The sequence below is a fragment of the Anguilla rostrata genome, chromosome 12 (genome assembly GCF_018555375.3).
Source record: "Anguilla rostrata isolate EN2019 chromosome 12, ASM1855537v3, whole genome shotgun sequence".
NCBI classification, from domain to species: Eukaryota; Metazoa; Chordata; class Actinopteri; order Anguilliformes; family Anguillidae; genus Anguilla; species Anguilla rostrata.
In genome coordinates, this window is record NC_057944.1 from 28,748,411 (window position 1) to 28,763,740 (window position 15,330).

General features: G+C 46.1%; 2 protein-coding genes across 3 annotated transcripts in view; both read right to left on the minus strand.

The window, feature by feature from the left end:
* Positions 1-2,527: 2,527 nt before the first annotated feature.
* On the minus strand, positions 2,528-9,202 carry zmp:0000000529 (WD repeat-containing protein 20). The gene is made up of 4 exons (XM_064301723.1): positions 8,760-9,202; positions 6,623-6,805; positions 4,137-5,492; positions 2,528-3,820 (listed from the first exon to the last, which is right to left on the minus strand). The coding sequence occupies exons 1-4, from the start codon at positions 9,141-9,143 to the stop codon at positions 3,773-3,775; spliced, it is 1,971 nt and encodes a 656-aa protein (XP_064157793.1). The 5' UTR covers positions 9,144-9,202; the 3' UTR covers positions 2,528-3,772.
* Positions 9,203-9,945: 743 nt separating this feature from the next.
* Positions 9,946-15,330, minus strand: part of LOC135235837 (mitogen-activated protein kinase kinase kinase kinase 5-like) — a 36,360-nt gene continuing 30,975 nt past the window's right edge. For both annotated transcript variants that reach the window (XM_064301721.1, XM_064301722.1), the window contains exons 23-32: positions 15,199-15,275; positions 15,014-15,074; positions 14,529-14,631; positions 13,911-13,969; positions 13,037-13,140; positions 12,435-12,612; positions 12,209-12,277; positions 11,927-12,019; positions 11,633-11,759; positions 9,946-10,741 (exon numbers count right to left, since the gene is read on the minus strand). In XM_064301721.1, coding sequence (XP_064157791.1) covers positions 10,645-10,741; positions 11,633-11,759; positions 11,927-12,019; positions 12,209-12,277; positions 12,435-12,612; positions 13,037-13,140; positions 13,911-13,969; positions 14,529-14,631; positions 15,014-15,074; positions 15,199-15,275 — 968 coding nt within the window. In that variant the 3' untranslated portion in view covers positions 9,946-10,644. The remainder of the gene's footprint in view (positions 10,742-11,632; positions 11,760-11,926; positions 12,020-12,208; positions 12,278-12,434; positions 12,613-13,036; positions 13,141-13,910; positions 13,970-14,528; positions 14,632-15,013; positions 15,075-15,198; positions 15,276-15,330) is intronic.

The window sequence follows — 15,330 nt, forward strand, 5'->3', positions numbered from 1 at the left end:
ACCCAGAATAATTAATAAATTCAATTCAATGTGTCTTCCTGAAGGCTATCCATGTTCAAAAGAATAAGTGTACACTCAAAATTAGGAAGCGATTTAAAGGATACCCTTGCCTGTATAATCCACCCAGAACTGTTTTGATAAAGGACAGGAGTAAAACAGATATTCAATATTTTTTACCTGAGAATAGCAAAATGTACACTGCTCCCTATCAAATTGCTTTAATTACCTTAAAACAAGTCTTTTTCTAACATTTGGAGGAACAGTGCAGGATAGATTTTTTTTTCATTTTAAGGGATTGGAAGGAAGATCAACCTAACATGAAAATCTACGTACTACATTTAATAAAATATTTTTTTTGGCATATACAGTACTGAGGAAGGCTTAGGCCAAAACATTTGTGCATGTGGGGCCTTCATACATGGAAACAATAAAACAATAGTTTATAATATTCTAGTGAATGCTATTGTCTCTTTTGTTTAATAAAATTACCAATTAATTTGTTATTGAATTTCCAATCAGATCTTATGACATCATCAATTTTGAAGGAAGGTAGGGAAGCCTTCATAGCTGGAAAAAAAAGATACTATTTTGAACGGACTTAAATAAGGCAGTAGGTACAGTCTTACATACGTATGTTATGTTTCAGCATCACATGCAATAAAAAAATAACCTTTTCAGAGACATAAATATCATTTACAAAAATGTGAGACTTGTTTATGGAAATTTGAGTTTTATAGGCACTGGCTCAGTATTGTGCTTGGTGTGGGTTCATCCAGTATGTTGGATGTTGTATAATTTTAAAATAAACTTACAGTAAGGATTACATGATTATATATTTTTGATTACTTAAACATACAACATAGAGTATACATGCATACATACAAGTACACAAACACTAGCACAAACAAACACCACATGTGTGCGCGCGCACACACACACACAAACACACACACATACACTCTCCATATGTTTACCACACAGAAGGACATGCAGTGAGTATATTGCAGTTACACATTTTTTAATGCAGTATTTTCAGGAACATGCAAATTAAAATAGTTTTAAGTTACCTTGCCACAGGGAAGGTAATACAGTGCCCCCTGGAGGACAGTGAAATCCACTACAAGCTGTGCTAGCCAGTCCCACTGGCATCCTTCCAGGCCCAAGGAAATTGCAGGGTTCAGAGGGGAGCCAACACCCATCCAGAGCCCACAACAGGAATGCAGGCAGGGTACTCTCATGCATGCTGGGATAGGCTCCAGCCCCACCGCAACCCTGACCATTTCAACGTATCACACATGTTGTTCTTATTCAACTGTAGGCAGTGAGCCACCACTTCCAAATTATCTGCAAATTACTTTCTCCCTACAAGATGCACCAAATGAGCATTATGTGCATTTGAGTGTTTCAGTGTATTCCAAACTTCAGAGCAAAATTGGTAATAATTTAGGCCAGGTTTACCTGAACTACAGAACCTATGTCAAAAAATGAAATGCCTTTTTCTACAATTCTTGGTCATTTTCATCTTGCCATTCATTAATTTATATGTCATTCATTAATCATTAATTTAACCTTATATGAAGGTTAAAAACACTGAGGGTTAAAAAATAGTGGCAGAATGTATGTAATGGGCAAGTGCCTATCCATTGTACTACACATTTGCCCAGTGTTGAACACTTTTAAAAAAAATGCAAATATATATTGTGAGGTATATGCTTGAGAAGATCTTTTAACGGGGCAGGTTGGTCTATTTTCCACCACTGAAACAGCACATACTGCTTACTAACCTGCATGCAAAGAACTGATTTGAATGATTAAAAGACAGAGAAGCATGCAATCATCAAAGATAAACCTGAGAACTGTGTGTCAAGTAACTGACAAAATCACAGGAGTGAGGAGCACTGTGGCAGGTATAGTCAGAATGTTGGCATTTTGGATAGGGAAGAGTAATTTGATCGACCAGTGTAAATTTCTCTGATAGTTCCCCTTGAATGTTTTACTTCTCAGCTGTTTTTTGTTGCAGTTTTGATATCTGTGCTCTTGCAGACATGTATATTTGCAGTACTTTGCTCCTAATGAGTGTTAGTGTAGTGATTTAGGGGAGAGTTTTTTCATGTTCGTTTCAATTGTACCTGCCAAAAAAGGCCCTCTTAACCTTGTCAACACCGCCATGTCAGAATGGCATAAGAAATTACACCATTTACCCCACCCTCCACCACACCCATTTCTTCTCCAATTTTGTATGGGCTGTGACCAGCAGTCATAGAACAACTTTAGAGTTTAGCATTTTAATAACAGACTTTACATATACAAACTAATCATATCCTTTGTCACTTATTTCATCACTTCAGGCATAAGTGTTTAGTGTTTAATGCACGCTGTAAAAACCAACAATAACAATAACAAAAAAAAAAAAAAAACAGGATTACATGCTATGGATTTTTGCAATTGTTAAAAGTAAAAGGACTGGGAATGTTTTCTCCTCCATCATGTGAAACAGTGACTTGTCATTCCTGCAGTGATAAGCAAGGCAAGTGTAGCCATCGATGCACAACAAGGAATCTTTACGAGCGTTTTAGTGCTCCCACTTGAATGGCACCCAAACGTCATGAAGAACACAAACACGCACAAAACGGACATGGCTCTCTGGGATCAGACCGAGCCGCAACGAGAATGTGACTGAGCTTTCCGGTCATGCCGCGGGTGTCCTCTACACACACACGGCTATACTGCTTCGCTTGGGTCTCCTCTGCATTTCACTCGTTATTACTGTCTGTCCGTCCGCCAGCGTCATCTAAACTCACACAGGAGCGAACGCATCTGGGATTTACATCCTTTTAACGGCACACATCTAATCGTGGCCACCAGTCCAGCTTCAGTGCATTGCGGACACCGGCGTAGCTGATGAATACACGAACCGTTTTTGCTTTTGGTTGAATATCTTGGCTTTTCGTCGTACGTGCGCTACTGTATGTCAGAAGAGCACTAGACCACATATGCCTTTTTCTTTACGAATTCAGAGTCAGCCATTAATGTGCAAAGTCTTGCAAGAGGCAATGTAGGCGTTAGCAGCCTGTGTGGTGATACACTAACGTAGCGTGCATTCTGATACTGTTTGTTAATACCTGTGTGTAAATGGCTGGAACAGGCCTGGCCATAAAGCAAGTGGCCCACCGTTAAGGGCATGGAAACCGTGGAAAGACGACACTGTACACTGCGTGTCTGTCATTGATACTGCAGAATACACACTTCTTAGCAGACGTGCCATACATGTTTGCTTTAATGGACATGACAGTTTGAGGAATTCTAGCACAAAAGGACACAACTTACTCGATTTCCCTAATCTCAGACATTCAGTTTAACTGCATCTCTATTTACAATACGTGTTTTTTTTTTTTAATATATTAAATTTTTTTTGTTTTCTTCCTCTGACTCATAAGTTCCATACATCTAGACTTCTGGATTTATAGTTTTCTGAATATGTACAATATAAATTACTACAGTCTGTTGTGTTAAAATAAATAAGATACAACGGCCGTGGCTTTCGTAGTGTTTGCAGAGAAAGCGCAGTGAGCTCCTCCGCGGCTCCAGGGAAGGGCAGCGGTCCGCCATTTTGTCGTCTATCCGAGGAGTGGAAGAAGCGATGAAAGAAGGGAGAGGGACGAGAAGGGATACGCTGCAATGCCGCGTGGTCTCTGCCCCGGAGGACTCTTTAGCATATTCACAAGTCTGGCCCCGCCCAGGGGGAGGGGCAAGGTCGGAGCTCCGCCCCCAGCTATACCACCGTGCCACTGGGAGAGTTCCCATTCTGTGCTGTCAAGTTCTGCGGAGGGAATGGGAGACAACAAGAAACAAAAGGTGAACAATGGATTCACTAGTCATGTTCACAAACCTGAAATAGAGGACCTTTGTTTCCATCATTTGAAAACAGGATTTAAAAGGACTTTCAGTGGGCTTGAACCAACCCATAGTCACTATTGCAGTGTAATTGCAGAGATCATACTGTAGGTGGCGCATTAATCAGTTTTAAGACTTAATATTTGACCACACTGGAAGCGGAGAACCCCACACTTTGACAGTCTCCACGACGTTGGCCGGACGTTAAGGCGACGCTGACCCAACGCTGCCGGAGCACTCACCGCTTTCCCGGGCCGCGCCCAGGTGCAGATGAGGCCCTCCTGGCAGGCGGTGATGATGCAGTCGTCCATGAAGACCAGCACGGTCAGCCGCTCGTGGGCGATCTTCTTGCAGACCAGCGGCTCCAGCAGGGGCACCTCGTGCATGCGCGGGCACAGCGTGGTGCCCAGCACCTTGGCAGCGTCCAGGCGGCTGTTTCGGGGCACCAGGTTGATCTTGTCGTTGCTCTTGCTGATGTTGCCCAGGCTGTGGTAGTGCTTGTGCTCCTTGTCCCCCCCTCCCCCGCCCCCACCGGACTTGTCCGACTTGCGCTCCTGCAGGGTGAGCGTGGCGAAGCGGCCGATGCTGAAGGGCACGCCCCCACCGGTGCCCCCGCTGCCCCCGTCTGTGCCCCCCTGGGTCTTGGAGGCGTTGGCTACCGCCGGGTGGGGCAGGGAGTTGGAGCGCGAGAGGGACCGGGGCAAGGGCAGGGGTGGATGCGGGTGCGGGTTGGAGGGGTGGTGGTGGCCTTCCACAGCCCCGCCCCCTCCGCCGCCACCACTCAGGTTGTTGCTGCCGCCACTGACCGACGGCGGGATGGTGGAGCCGAAGGTGTTGGTGAGGGCCCGGGACAGGGGCAGCCGGGGGTACAGCACATCGTCCGTCAGGTCCCACAGGCAGAACTGGGTGTCCTGCCCCACGGACCCGAAGCGGTAGGTGACGGAGGTGGCCCCGCCTTTGGAGCTGTGCCTGGAGAGCCGGGACAGGGTGCTGCTTGTGCGCACCCGCCCAAAGTGCAGCGCCCCCTGCAGGTCCTCCTCGCTGCCGCTCAGCTCCATGGGCTCCTCGTCCTCCAGGCTGGTGGTGAAGGGGTCGAAGGCCACCACGTTGACCCAGGACTTGTGGCCGTGGCCGCGGGCGACCACGCGGCTCTCGGCGAAGGACCAGACGGTCACCAGGTCGTCCTCGCCGCCCGTGGCCAGGTACTTGCCGTCGGGGCTCCAGGAGACGCACAGCAGGCCGCCGAAGTAGCTCTTCATCACGCCCTGCAGCTCCATGGAGTCGAAGTGGAAGACGCGCAGGCAGCCGTCCTGGCCCACGCAGGCCACGTGGATCCCGTCGGGCGAGAAGGCGAACTCGTTGAGCCCGCCCTCGCCCACCGCCCAGCGCAGCAGCGGGTTGCGGGGCGTCTTGGTCTTGCAGGCGTAGACGGCGAAGCCCTCCCCCTGGCGCAGGAGAGAGTACTGGGGCGTGGCCGTCCCGCAGGGGTGCTCCACGTTGTACAGGTACAGGTGCCCGCTGGCGTGGGACGCCAGGAACAGGTTCTCCGACTTGGGCAGCCACTTCAGGCACGTCACCTTGGACTTGTCTATCAACCTCTGGAACGGCAAGGTTCGGGGAGAGAGGAGAATTAAGATGAACAGCCTTTAAAAGTTATTTCTACGTCAAGAATTACAGTCAGATCCATTACACTAACCCGCTTTCTGAAATATTCTAAAGGTCAAAATGAGGTCAAATTTGATCTGTTATACAATATTTGCGGATATGTGCTTTTCTTCAGCATTCGTTTAAAAGCTCAAATGTGTGATATCTAGCCCATAGTGCAAAACCAGCACTTGCACCTGTCCCTTTACCCACTAAGCAACTTGAGAGACCATTAGGTGAATCCATTTCAATTGTAAAGTGGTTTTAGGACAGAACACTGGCTAGAAGTGGTCCGGGAAAAAATAAAATATTTTTAAAAAACCATACTTATAAACATTATGTAATTTCTGATAAATGATCACATCTACACTAGTACCTCGGAGTTATGGACTGAACGGTCAATCAAGTAGACAAACGCTTTCAGTTTCTCTGTAAACAGACAGGTTGTATTCTTTATGATATTACCTTAGTTTTAATTTTTTTCCCCAGAGTGCAAGACAGGTAGCTTTTTTTCAGTTGCATAGACTGGTTTTTATTATTTTTTCATTAGAGAAAAAAATATCATGTTCTAATGATACCCCCTTTTATTGGTTTAATATTAGTTTTTAACATAATAAGCCTAGAGTAATCCCAGGGACCATTCCAATAAATTAGGGAATTTCATTGAAATTGGTACATTTTGAATTCCCCCCATTATCAAAGTGTTAGAATCTCTAATGTTCTACTGTAATCATTATATCCAACAAGGAGGAGGCAGTTCTAATCAGCATGGGTAAAATTCTGAGATATCCACGTTATGGTCTAAGACACAGGTGTCAAACTCAGTCCTGGAGAGCCACGGTGTCTGCTAGGTTTTGGGGTGTTCGACACAAGTGTTTCATTTAAGTCATTGATTGGCTGAGGGATCTACACACCTTGTTCTCAAGGCCTTAATTGCCAGCTGATTGGAAGGATACGCACAGACACTGCGGCCGTCTTGAGATTCAGTTTGACACCCCTGGTCTAACATGTAACATTCAATACTCATGTCAGGGTGACATTAGAGCAACGGCCAATGGCATTCCACGACAGCGCACACACGCACCTCCTCGTTGAAGAGCTTGCTGGTCTCCTTCTTGATGGGGTCCAGGTACTGCACCTGGCCGGCCGAGAAGCCCACGATGAGGGACACGCTCTCGGCTGTGGCCGAGTACTGGTTGAAGTCATGGCAGGTGGGCTGGGTGCCCTTGTAGATGCGCTTGTCGATGGGCTTGCTGAGGTCCACAGCCTGTGAACATGTGTTTGGGAGGGAGGGGGGGGGGGATTGTTTAGATAGTGAACCAAGGGCTGCAACGAAGCTCATGCACGTGGGTGTTCGATCCAGCCTGGAGCAGCCGATCTGAAACTTCAACACTCCTGTTCACCTTGATTTCACCATAGTTAGCTCATTGTTGCAAAGGAGTACGTCTTAAAGCTCACCAGAGTTGTAAATTTTAACTCCCAAGCATGGGATTCTGCTCTTTTAATCGGCAACTGTTTTACCCCCCTGTTTTACCACGGACACCTGCACACTGTGCAAGCAGCACTGCAGCTGAATTGCGCAGGTGTTTCTCACTACAGGACACACAATGCTTCAGGAGAGGTAGCGCTTCCCACTGAGGACAGTCAGTAACCACTGGGTGCCTAGCAACAAGCTGGGAGAAATTCATACATGATAATCCCAGGAACCTGTCTCACTGATGCCAACTCTATCCCTGGCAGGGCTAAACCAACTACACCCTGACTCTCTGGATTCCTGGTCATAACTGGTAGCCAAGACTAAAACCTACCTATGCTCATGGCAAGTGTCTTTAATGACTGATCCACTTTGGGGAACTCATATTCTTCAGAAAGACATCTAACCAGAAAACCCCTGTTGTATATAATGGTACCATACACACAATCTAAAATGTCACATTAAATAATCCAAACATATGCAATAAACTTCCCTCCCTGAAAGAGGAACTATACAAGACGGTGTAAGGAAAAAAATTCACATTTTGCAGAATTGTGACCAGGCTTGCTTGAGTCATCCCTGAATTCGTCTCCCTGTCGTATTTGTCTCACCTTAGCCCTATAGACTGACCAGGAAACAGCACCACCTTGCTAGACGTTAACCTATTCCTTCCTGGAAGAAAGGGTAAAATTATGGAGCTCGATGCAAGCACATTGATTGGCAACTCTCGATTCGCTGTCCACCTAGTGGTTGAACTATTTAATACAGCGTGAAATACTGTACTGTCATTCCCCATATACAAGGGATACCTCATTTATTTTTCATGCATTGTAAACAGATGCACTCCCATCCACGCATACGTTATGCAGAACCTGCACTGTACAACTGATCTGGTGCATATTCCAAACAGACTGATCTTTTTAAGGAAATATTTTAGAGTTAAAAATAGGTCAACAAATAGCCGTTTCCGTTGACCGCAGAATTGGCGTGACAATCGGTAAACTTAAGTGACCACTGACGTGGTCCAAGGCGTGAAATCAACAGAAGGCATTTATGAACATATTGCACACATCTATAGAAATACAAATATTATTCTGTTACCATTTTTAAAACGATCCAATAACACTGATATTAAAATTATTCGGCGATGGACATCCCTAACCGATGGTCCCCACGCATTGAGGGAAGCTAGGTTTATGCTAGCTGTTTCTGCATTCGCATCGGCTGGTTCAGTTAGCTACATTAGCTTTCTAATACATGGCTATCCGGCTGGTTTAGGTTGAGTCATGTTATATTAGTCAACTAGCATGTAACACTCAGCACACAAACGTTATTATGAGAGGGAGAACGTGGTTAACGAATGTCAAATGTGAGTAAACTCGATGCTAAACACTACGAGCAATGTACAAGCATCTCTCTGCAGGCGTCTGTGGTATGATTACAATTTGGACAAATGCGCCCAACCCAGTGCATTTCCCAGTGTGTACTAGTTATAAAAATTATCTTTGCGTTAATGTAACGCATTGTTAGCTAACGTTGGTTAGCGACGAAGGATATAACCAGCGAACATTAACCATTAAAACATATTTGAGCAACATGACTAACTTAGCATCTAAGCAGCTAGGTTTGTTGGCTCAATTTGATTCCCACCTATGTAGTCTGCTATCCATGATAGTGTGAAGTATTAGCTAAACGACTAACGTTATATTTATGATAAGAGGTTTAGTTGGTAAGTCAGGTGTCTCACCTTCTTTATGTTTGTGTACGTGTAGAAGTAAAGTTCTCTTCCAATGTTGAAGCATACTCGCTCAGATTCTTCACCCGGGTCTTCCGGCTGAAGCTTTACCATTGAGACCCTAACCGGGGGCAGGAAACCGGCCGGAGAAGAGTTGGTTGCGGCGGTGGCAGAGGAAGCAGACCCGGGCCCCTGAACTGAACCTCCACCGCCACCACCGGGTATCGATCCCGTTCCAGCCCCGGGACCCACCGCTGCACTCGTGGAGGGGCCCCGGGTTATCCCACCCCGTTGTTGTGAATCCGAGAGGGTAAGCAGTTTGTAAAAACCCTCTCTTGTCCGGAACTGGGATTTAATCTCATTGATATCCTTTAGGGCGCCTCCATCACCGGCCATTTTTAATACAAACAAGCCGCACAGGAAACGGAGACCCTGACCTGGAAATACTGATCAAAAACTACAATAACAATGGGGGCATGAACGTGGATTCAGTCATTCTTTCAATTAATCAAGTGATCATGCAAAATTATTAATATGCATGTAGTTTCAAAACCTTATGGTAGCACGCCTCTTTCTTCACTGGAATATTTATACTCCCTAGCAAACTAACGTTAGCTACAGCATTTGCTATTTCTGAGAATAAACTTTGAGGAGGCAAGTAGATCAGATTGGCTAGATAATATTACATGCAGTAGCCGGGCGGCCTTGTCCGATTCATAACAGCGAATAACAAAACATAAAATTTGCTCTGTGTCTCCAAAAAATGTCAGTGTGGTTGGAAAACACCTTGATGTTCCTGCGCTTATGTGGAAACAAGTCTTAGCCTTCCCTACACAATCCTTGTTGACAGTTCCAATTCAAACTTTACAGTATACAAAGCAACATGTATGGTCCAATAATATTTGGAAATGGGTTCTAACTACACGATTGTAAGAAATAAAGCAACGTAAATTAGGCTGGAAAATAAAGAACATTTTCTTCTCAGTGGACGAAATACCAATACCTTTAGTTATACTAAGGTGCAAAATGCTAAACAAGTGTAGAGACCGTTTCTGTATTGCGCTCTTAAAAGTATACTTAAATAAATTCACCATCAATTACACGGTTTTGATTGGGTGCAGTAGATCATACGTTGAAAGTAGAGTAAACCCTTAATTGAAAATGATTTGGACATGTTTTATATGAAAAGACACATTGGTGAAGGTGAGTAATAGAAAAGACGTTTTGTCACTTTTTAATAAATAAGCCACTTTAAAGAGAAGTTCACATTGGACTGCCATACATTTAGATGACTACAGACACAACCGTTCAATCACAGAAGCTCTGACTCGTCCATTTTGAGTAACTCAGCAAGGAGAACACATGCTTCAGTGTGTGTGCTGGCCAGTGTGCTGAACAGTGGAGAAGGCGACATTATAAAAGAGTCTTTATTGACTGATGGTTATGAATACATGCATTTGTCTGAGGGTTTCAGGACATCCTCACTGGAGTGGGAGCTCTCTGGCAACCCGCCGTTCAGCTGCACACCAGGGAACTAGATGAGTGTGTGTGTGTGTATGTTGAGACTGTGGGTCAGTATATGCCTGCTTGTACATTTGGCACACCTTTTTGTATAAGGAACGGAGGGGTGTGTATTTGTCTGGGTTGCGCACACGTGGTTTGTGCAACTAGTACATCCTGTCCCCTGATGTGGATAGAGTTAAAGCACAGTTTCAACATGGTGCGTTCCTCAGAACACAGCGGGTACAGACAGGGCCTCCACCGAGCCGGTATGTGTCCGCCGCTGGACACGCTGATGAAAATCATGAGGTAACGGGGACGGCCAACGTCTTCGGGGAAGGCCCGTTGCTATCGCCAGGCGGCGGTCCTTCCCTCTGGTCTGCCGGGACGTCCGGGCTTAGGGCGCGGGGGTCAGGTTCTCTGCGATCTCCAGGATGTACAGGTTGCTAAGTCCCGACTGGTCCTCGCACTGCCGTGTTTCCATGACAACCATCCTAGGGGAAGAAAGAACACATGACACAGCGTTCTGTCAGTGCTTTTCTTCGCAGCAACACAGGCTCGAGTGGAAGCTCAGGGCTGTGTCTTCACAGTGTGGCTGGTACTATATATGGGTCTGTTAGCTCCATTGGATATAAATAGGTTCACTGGATAAATAGGTAACCTGTGTGGGATCCACAGGGCAAAATCTCCCAGCATGACACAGGATTAGCAAACCATGCAAACGACTGATGCCTTGCTTACCTGTGCCAGCTTGTGCAAACATTTGAATTTAAGCCAGGGTGAGATCACAGTCTGATATAGATTTTTGTAAACACTAAACCCCATTCCACTCGATTTGTGTATCACTTGTACAGAATAGAGTCTGTGCCTGTATTGTTGGTCTGAGTGCACATGTCTGTGACTGTATCAGTGCTTAAAAGTGCCCCACAGTAGAGGAATGTCTCAGTGTGCTTGCATGTTTATGCTGAACTGAACAGGTCTGTGTGCATGTTTGTGTGTCAGTGTTAAACTGTGGGAATGTATGTGTTTGTGTCGGTTCCCTGCAGTGTAAGACTGCTCATTTTGTGTCTCTACCCAACGGCAGGGGTGTTGAACTCCAGTGCTGGAGTGCTGCAGTGTCTGCAGGTATTTGTGGTTTCCTGGAGAAGAAGGTGTGTGGACTCCTTAGCCAATCAATGACTTAAATGAATCACTTGTGCTAAACCACACCAAAAACCAGCAGGCGCTGTGGCCCTGCAGGACTGGCGTTTAACACCCCTGCCCTACAGTGTAAGTGTGTGATTGCATCTTGGAGTGCCAGTGCTACAGTACTGGTGTGTCTGTGCATGCAAGTGTGCATGCATGTGCATGTGAATGTCGCAGTGAGTGTGTGGAGGTGTACACACCTGTCTGACCCCACCAGGCGGAAGGTCTTCCTGGGGTCTGTGACCTCCTGCAGCACGTCAGAGAAGCTCTCCCCCCTGCGCTGCCAGCCGTGCCTCCAGACAGCCAGCAAGGTGTCCTCGAAGAACACTGCAGAACACAGGCAATGCCCCGTGAGAACTCCTGCTCTGATGATGCCTTTCCCTGGTGCAGTTCTCAAAGTATCCACCAGGTCCGGCATTGGGGGTCAGTTTGTGTCACCCTGAGAATCTAACAGCGTAGTTCTGCAATGTGACCCCCTCTCAATGCACACTTACCTGCTGCCTCCACAGCGAAGGAGAAGTTTGTCTCAGACTGTATTTTCCTCTGGCTCTTCGGCACCCCCTCCAGGCTCACAATGTGCACTGACTCTGAATGGAGAGATACAGCCACTCTTTTACATTTGGAAATAGTGGTGCCTGTCTCTTCATTCGGGTTATCAGCCTTAGCATTCAACAACAGGCATTTAGCTCTCAACACGCATTGATAAAATTTATTAATAACAATAAATGTAACGATGGAAAAACATGTTTTGTGAATGATGCTTCATTGTTACTTACTCTCAATCAGCACCAGAAGTGTGCTACTGTCGAGCTGGTTCACTTGCATTGCACTAGGGGCTGTGTTACCTGGAGGACACACACACACACACACACACACGGGTTTGTTATTTTTATAGCAGCTCAGTTTGACATTTAATAATATTCACCGTATATATATTTTTTCTCATTCAAAGCGACCAGTGTTACGATCACCTTCCTGGCCTTGCCCTATGCCAGTCCTCACCTGAGCCAGTGCTGCAGAACCAGGAGGTGTTTGAGTTGAGGTTGATGCAGTCCAGCTGAACAGGCTGGGCAGCAGTGGGGCCCCTGGCCACCCCAATGCAAACCAGGGGATACTCCTGATCTGGTGCCACCAGCATCTCAAACACACGCAGGGGACTTGGCAATGGGAAGTCGAAGTGCTGCAATACACACAGCATGTCAGTGAAATGGGAAAGAACCAGGGGTAGAGACAGTAGGCGTGATAGAGGAGACCGTGGTTATGTCTATAAGGTGGTAATGGGTAGAACTGGAGGTATTTTGGCATTTTATGCAAAGAAACACCCAGGTCTACCGCATAAATATGCTGTAAAACATAATGTGCAGAGGAACAGTGAAATCACAAATCAAGCATATTTATTTATTTTTTTAGCACTGCCCTTAATGTGAAGCATTGTGTGGTATGTAAGTTTTGTGTAGCGCTTCGGGGGTCCCAGGCTGTGTGAGGGTCTGAGGTTAGACAGTGAAGTGGAGACATTCTGCATAGATCAGGGCTGAGAATAATGGTGGCCGTAGCTGTGGGCGGGGCTGCGGTGAGGCTAGGCGGGGCTTAGTGCCGCCACTCACCTTGATGAGCATGAACTTGTGCAGCGGATCATACCACTGCAGGAGCACCACGCTGGACTCCAGAGCACCACACAGGAACACGCAGCCACGCTGGGAATTTTGGGCTAAGGAGGGCGGAGTCGGGAAATGTTTTAATTTCATAATGAGTGGAGGTGGTAAACCCCAGGGAGGTTCAGAACAAGAAACACGTATCATCAATCATGTCTTCAGGTAGCTCAGGGGTGCACAACAAGGGCCAATCCATTTCAGGATTTTGTGCCAACATTTCCCAACATTTATTGAATTGGCCCAATCATATCTTGATCTGACGTGTGTATAAGCAACAGCTAAAGTCACAGTCTGCAAGTGTATCCTAGTGATTTCACTGTGCTCAAGCACAGGAGTGAAGCAGCATAGTTTATAGAGCTGTAAGAAATGGTAATCGGTTGGAACAAAAACCAGCACACAGATCGGCCATCCGGGACCGGAGTTGTGCACCCCTGAAGTAGCTTATAGTTAATTTCAATTGTGTTAGGAGTTTAAGGTAGCATACCCTTAATTCATTAAGCTTTCTTAAGTCTTTAGGTTAACCTCATTTAATGCAAGATGGACAGGCCTCCACTATCAGAAATTACTACTTAATAATGTTTAGAATGCCAAACACTGTAAATGTTTAAAAGCAGAGCAACACATCTTCTAATTCAACTTCCATGTTGCGCATTTATACATATCAGCATTGTCATGTTTTCTTTTGCCATTGCAGAGTTAATTCCTGGTTTTCCCTGGCTACGGTACATGGGACACGGAAGGTGCAGGGAAACATTTGTGGGTGAGTCGCCATGTTCCAGTGCTGTTTGTGCGTTTAAATCCAGGTCATGTTTGTGGACTCACTCACCTACTGAGCAGGTTCTGCAGCCCTTGGTATCTGGTATTTTACTGGACACAGTGAACTTCCTGCGATAAGACAAGACGTGCACACATTGGTCAGATCATTTGTGCATGTTATTCTGTTATAAAATTCAAGTGGTCTCCATGCCCCTTTCTCCCAGCAATTTTCTCTTTGCTTTTTATTTATTTCTCTAAATGTGTCACTGTAATACAGTCAAAAAAATGATCCTGTCCTGGCCTGAGAAAATGTATGTGATATTTTTGATTTGACAAAATAAAGTATGTAGGAGCATGGAGGTTTATTAGCAGCAGGGGGAATCAAAAACAGCCCTGTGGCTGTGTGTGCCCGCTGGTGCTGTGTGTGCCCGCTGGTGCTGTGTGTGCCCGCTGGTGCTGTGTTTGCCCACTGGTGCTGTGTGTGCCCGCTGGTGCTGTGTTTGCCCGCTGGTGCTGTGTGTGCCCGCTGGTGCTGTGTTTGCCCGCTGGTGCTGTGTGTGCCCGCTGGTGCTGTGTTTGCCCGCTGGTGCTGTGTGTGCCCGCTGGTGCTGTGTGTGCCCGCTGGTGCTTTGTGTTCCCGCTGGTGCTGTGTGTGCCCGCTGGTGCTGTGTTCCGAAGCGGCCGTTACCTGGGGAGCAGCCTGTGCGTCGGCAGCTGCACCATTCTGTGCTCCTTGCGAGCCTGTTCGTACAGCTCTTTTAAGGAGTGGGAATGCAGCTGGGAGGCTTTACCTAACAGAGCGCGCGCACACACACACACACACACACACACACATTCACACATTCACATTTCTATAAGCTTGAACAATGTGCCACATTTTTCATAACACGTCAACAGAAGAATACTAATCACGTTTTTGATGTAATACCTCAGCCCACACCCCCACAAAGCGAGCCAAAGGTGTTAAGGAAAGCACCCTGGATGGCGTATAGGAAAAAAACAAAACTACAGACTACTAGCAGCTAATTGAATAATGCTGCTTTGAAGGTGCCCTTCCACTCAGCTGTTCAATCAGCTGCTTAATAAATGCCATTTCTATGGTAACTAAAGCATCAGTGCTATGGAAATGCTTAGATAATAAGCAAAATGATCATGTCTTAGACTGAACCTCACCTGATATTGACATAAGGACATTGTTAATGGTGTAGACCCAACTGCACTTTCCTGGATACAGCTGAAGGAGAGAGATAGAGAGTGGACAACCTTCAGATATTACTGCACTACACATTTGTGGCTTTTTACTATGGTTTCACTATTGTGTTGTTCAGGAGACATCATCAATATAAACGTATCCTCACCAGCTCCATCGTGGCCTCCGGCCCACTCAGGTTCAGAGTGAAAATACCCTCGTCTGCTCCAAAGATGAGGTGGTGATCTGTAAACACAATGCCCGGCAAACAGGGTGGAGCCATGAAACAGTGTAGCGTTGT

Excerpts from the sequence above, each read along its gene's own strand:
- zmp:0000000529 (XM_064301723.1), bottom strand. The coding sequence starts at position 9,143 with ATGGCCGGTGATGGAGGCGCCCTAAAGGATATCAATGAGATTAAATCC. Across the intron at positions 6,806-8,759 it reads CGTACACAAACATAAAGAAG|GCTGTGGACCTCAGCAAGCC; the intron begins GTGAGACACCTG and ends ACATGTTCACAG. Across the intron at positions 5,493-6,622 it reads GCAAGCTCTTCAACGAGGAG|AGGTTGATAGACAAGTCCAA; the intron begins GTGCGTGTGTGC and ends TTGCCGTTCCAG.